Below are 5,255 nucleotides of genomic sequence, written 5' to 3'. Positions count from 1 at the left end.
AAATTATGTCCTAATCGTTGAACGTACTATGAAATCATTTTTAACCAATTTTAACAGGATTAAACAGAAATAATTAAGCATTTAATAGCAAGCAAGATGACCAATTGACCATAGAAACTAGGGATCTTGCCTTAATTAATTATGTTGAGAGTTGCATGCGACAACCCCGGCCGTTTTTACTGTTGATTTCAGGGAAATGAGTACACCCACTTGTCAAAAAAGCAAAATTAAACTCAAAATTAAAAAAAAAAATTTGATAGAGAGGCAGACACTTTGTGATCAATCTGGTTCAGAAAACGAAGGCACTTCATTTGTTGCAATCTCTACTTTTACTCAAGTTCTTCCCAAAAACAAGGAGATCAAAATTTTTATGTTTTCGATCAATTATCTACCTTCTTTAGCTCGGTGATCATCATGTTACATGATCCATGGCTTAAGCCATGCATGTTGGTTTATTATTTGATTCATTTTCTTCATCTATCTGGAATACTTGATTGATTGGTCTAATCGATCTCTGGAATATATAAGCTTTACGTAGTATTTGATATTCTTGATTGGTTCTTGTTTATAATTAATTTTGTTGTATCTTGAAGAGCTACATATATGAGTCCATATAGGCATGAAAAGGTGAAAAGGTGAAAAGGTAGAATATAACATACGTTCCTGTTGCAGACAGATCGATAAATTGATCAAATGAGTAAAGAGAGTAGTACTGTTTTTAAGGCATGGGAGGCCACAGTTCGCAAGACGCAGGCTGCAAGAAAACGTGCAAATAGTATATTTGGACTTTCTGTGGACCATGATCACGATCATGATAGTGATCATGATCATAGTAGTGACGATAGTGATTATGGCCCCGAGGATATGATATACAATGCAGACAAGATTCTTCCGAATGGAGACTACTACACCGGACAATGGTGTGAAAATTTTCCTCATGGCCAAGGCAAGTATTTGTGGACGGACGGGTGCATGTACGTAGGAGAATGGTTTAAAGGCAAAACTATGGGGAAAGGCAGGTTTAGTTGGCCTTCTGGGGCTACCTATGAAGGTGAGTTTAAAAGTGGTTATATGGATGGCAATGGCACATACACAGGTGCTAATGGTGACACATATAAGGGACAATGGGTTATGAATTTGAAGCATGGCCATGGTACGAAGAATTATTCCAATGGAGATTGGTATGAAGGCGAATGGCGAAGAGGGTTGCAAGAAGGCCATGGCAAGTACCAGTGGATAAATGGGAATCATTACATTGGAGAATGGAAGAATGGAGAGATTTATGGCAAAGGCACATTCGTTTGGAGTAATGGGAATAGATATGATGGAAATTGGGAAGAATGCGTGCCTAAAGGAAACGGGAATTTCAAATGGCCTGATGGGAGTCTTTATGTAGGGAATTGGAGTAAGGATCCAAGTGAGCAAAATGGTACTTATTATCCATCTCAATCATCGTCAGATGCCAATCTCGAATGGAATCCTCAAGATGTATATAATATTGATTTAAAGGATTGTACGATTTGTCCTGGAGAGAAAGTTTCGATTTTACCATCACAGAAAAAGCTCGCAGTGTGGAGGTCAGCTAAGGGCAATGGGGTTAAGCCGAGAAGGATGTCAGTGGATGGAAGGGTAAGCGTAGGGCTGGAGAGACCTATGGATAGGATGCAAATGTGGGATGGTGGAACTGGTGATGACCCTGCTTGTAATGCTAGTGATAGAGCTTCAACTGTTGGTAGAGATCAATTGAATGATCACGATCTCTTGGGTCTAAATGTTGAAGAAAGGGGCCAAATGAAGGTGCCCAAGGCAGGTAGGAGACAAGGGGAAACGATCAGTAGGGGCCACAAAAATTATGAACTCATGCTCAATTTGCAGCTTGGAATTAGGTAATTTTTAATAATTTTTTTTCATCTTTAATTGATTAATATTTTAGCACATTATATTATATATTTATTAGTGTAATTTGCTTCATGCTCGATCATCTTTTGGATTATATTTATATGTATATTAATCATTTCATGCACATAGGCATTCTGTTGGAAGACCAGGCCCGTCTGGATCCCTTGATCTAAAGCCTTCGGCTTTCGACCCCAGAGAAAAATATTGGACAAGGTTTCCTCCTGAAGGATCCAAATACACTCCACCACACCAATCTTGTGAATTTAAATGGAAGGATTATTGTCCTTTAGTCTTCAGGTAACTAGGTCTCACCTTGCTAGCTATGTTTGCTTCATCAGTTAACTACAAGTTAGCATATTTGTATATAAAAAAATTGAAAATAAAAATTTGCAGAACTCTTAGGAAGTTGTTCAAGGTGGATGCAGCTGACTACATGCTCTCTATCTGTGGGAACGATGCTCTTCGAGAACTTTCTTCTCCTGGTAAAAGTGGTAGCTTCTTTTACTTGACTAATGATGACCGATACATGATTAAAACAATGAAGAAAGCAGAAGTAAAAGTGAGTTCTCTAGTTGTTTGTACTCCATTCATCATATAATTATTTTTGAAAAAAAAAAAAAACAAGTACTGGTTCTAGCCAAATAATGTTTCATGGTGAAGGTTCTTATAAGGATGCTCTCTGCCTATTACAACCATGTTCGAGCATACGAGAATACGCTGGTCACTAAATTTTATGGTCTACACTGCGTAAAGCTAACTGGGCAACCTATTCAAAAAAAGGTAATTTGTCCAAGTATCGCTAAGCCTATAACTAGGCTAAACTTTAAACTAAGTAATGTGTTTGTAGTTTTTACAAAACACTTCAATGTTATTATCTGTCTTATAATGTTTCAGGTGCGATTTATTATTATGGGAAATCTGTTTTGTTCCGAATATACCATTCATCGACGTTTTGACTTGAAGGGATCTTCCCTTGGTCGAACAACAGATAAGGCTGAGACAGAAATTGATGAAATGACCATACTTAAAGACCTTGATCTTAACTTTATATTTCGACTTCAGAAGTCATGGTTTCAAGAGTTCTGCAGGTGAACTGGTCTTTTGTTTTCTGGTGACATTTTAATGCAATTACAATTTGAAATGGCAATTTTTTTTTTTTTTTTTGCCTAATCTTCTTGTTAGAGAAATATTGGAACATAAATTGTATGTTCTGTCGTCTTATATTTTTCCTTTTCTTTTCATTTGTTGGCCCTTCTTAATTGTAATGATGTATATATGCATGTTTATGCAGGCAAATTGATAGAGATTGTGAGTTTCTTGAACAGGAGAGAATAATGGATTATAGCCTATTAGTTGGCCTTCATTTCAGAAATACATCAGCTGCTGGAGATCTGATTCCTTCTGGAGCTCTTACTCCTACTGGTTATTAATCTCAATTTTTTATTTTTGCTATTTTTCTTTCTCGCCTTATATACAAGAGTTTGATTGATATATATATTTTCGTTCTTGCAGGTGAGAATGAGAGTGATGGAACTCCCAAACTTTCCAGGGCAGACATGGATCAACTTCTTTTAGATCCATCCAGGTGACAATATTGAATATTCTCTGTATAAACATAACAGATTGTACTAGTAGGGAGAGAGTCAGTGTTAAAACAAAAATTGGTATATTATTGTGCGCAGATGGGCTAGTATTAAACTGGGGCTAAACATGCCAGCACGCGTGGAGAAGACTGAGAGAAAAAGTGATTGTGAATTTCAGCTTGTAGGAGATCCAACAGGAGAGTATTATGAAGTTATAATGTTTTTTGGCATCATAGACATACTTCAAGACTATGACATTAGCAAGAAACTTGAGCATGCATACAAGTCCATCCAGTATGATCCAACTTCTATATCAGCCGTTGATCCTAAACAATATTCAAGGCGCTTTCGCGATTTCATATATAGAGTATTCGCTGAAGACACTCCATAATCAATTTGGTCACACTACATGTACGTCTGATATAACAGCAATTCCTTGTTATTTTGTTCAACAGGCAACAGATAGAAAGTCATTTTGTGGTTGAGCAAAAATAGTTTCACTCTTTGGTGATAATAAGGCTATATGCAGGTGGATTACATATTAAATATTCCATTAAATTATACCAACTATTGTGAGCAACTACAACACTAATGTGCAATCTTTTGTAAACCATATCTTTTAGAAACTTTGATATCTTTTCCTAATGAGTGATATCTTTTTTTTTTTTTTTTTTTCTAAGTCTTTAGAGATAAAGAATTTTCTGGAATCTCTCAAACTGTAATATTGTATCAAATTTTGTACAGGACAATAGAATTGTATCTAATATTTGTTATTTCAGCTTCTGTTGATTCCGTTGATTCATACTTCATTGTATGATGTTTGGCTCATGACTAATATCAGTAGCAATGGGAAGAGTAGATGAAGTTTTTCTTTTTATAGATTTATTGACAGGACTCGCCACAAATTTCACCATGAAATCTGATGTGGCTCTGCAGTGCCCATTTTAGAAATAATTCTATCAAAAATTCGGGATTATCACTCCTAAAAATGGACTACGTAGCCAAAACTTGTAAGAACAAATTCAATACTTCTAATACACAATACCAACCTCAACACGTACCCGGAGCCTACATGCTCCCCACAGTTCACAACCAAACTCTACAATCATGTATAAAATCATATAGATCTGAATCATCTCAAGTTTACAATTTACACGAGCTTGGTAATCAGAACAATCTATCAAAAGGTAAACAACGATATATACAAATAAGATAGCCAACTTCAAACAATGCGGAAGTGGTATCACTATCTATGCCTCGACTCTGAGTACGCCCAACTTAACTTGTCTAGTCTGCAAGCTGGGCATTTGAAACAGAAGGGCCCACGGAAAAGTAGTTAAAAAACTTTAGCTTGAGTGGACAAAAATAAACATTTCAATAACAAAAATTGAAAGAAAACTTTAATACTTTCCGGCTTAATTCTTTAAAATGATCGATGCATGGATTGCATGCAAATATTTATAAAGCTTTTCTTAAAAATGGACCAACCCCGTAGGTCACACTACACCAAAAAACGAAACAGACGACGAGTTTTTTTCGTTGTGTGATTTGGAGGCTCACCGTTGTGTATCGGAGCATTGTCTGATTAAATTTTGCACAAGGGTGGTGCACCGTTGTATGATATAAAAACACACGACATATTTTTGTTATCAGCGTTGTGTCATCTCTCGACAGATGCCAAGCACAGCTGCCGCGCAGCATGACGTGCATCTTTCATACAACAGAACTTGTTTCCAAGCCGTTGTTGGAAACCCTTGTCAGACAATATTTTTT

General features: G+C 36.4%; 1 protein-coding gene across 1 annotated transcript; it reads left to right on the top strand.

Annotated features, from left to right (window-relative positions):
• Nucleotides 1-261: 261 nt before the first annotated feature.
• LOC133724740 (phosphatidylinositol 4-phosphate 5-kinase 5) lies at nucleotides 262-4,265 on the top strand. Its single transcript, XM_062151568.1, has 8 exons — nucleotides 262-1,886; nucleotides 2,029-2,196; nucleotides 2,293-2,458; nucleotides 2,560-2,679; nucleotides 2,794-2,987; nucleotides 3,191-3,321; nucleotides 3,412-3,484; nucleotides 3,582-4,265. The coding sequence occupies exons 1-8, from the start codon at nucleotides 694-696 to the stop codon at nucleotides 3,871-3,873; spliced, it is 2,337 nt and encodes a 778-aa protein (XP_062007552.1). The 5' UTR covers nucleotides 262-693; the 3' UTR covers nucleotides 3,874-4,265.
• Nucleotides 4,266-5,255: the final 990 nt, after the last annotated feature.

This window comes from Rosa rugosa, chromosome 1 (genome assembly GCF_958449725.1).
Source record: "Rosa rugosa chromosome 1, drRosRugo1.1, whole genome shotgun sequence".
In the NCBI taxonomy this organism is placed as follows: Eukaryota; Viridiplantae; Streptophyta; class Magnoliopsida; order Rosales; family Rosaceae; genus Rosa; species Rosa rugosa.
This window is presented reverse-complemented; position numbering and strand designations above follow the sequence as displayed.

Excerpts from the sequence above, each read along its gene's own strand:
- LOC133724740 (XM_062151568.1), top strand. The coding sequence starts at position 694 with ATGAGTAAAGAGAGTAGTACTGTTTTTAAGGCATGGGAGGCCACAGTT. Across the intron at positions 1,887-2,028 it reads AATTTGCAGCTTGGAATTAG|GCATTCTGTTGGAAGACCAG; the intron begins GTAATTTTTAAT and ends TCATGCACATAG. Across the intron at positions 3,485-3,581 it reads CTTCTTTTAGATCCATCCAG|ATGGGCTAGTATTAAACTGG; the intron begins GTGACAATATTG and ends TATTGTGCGCAG.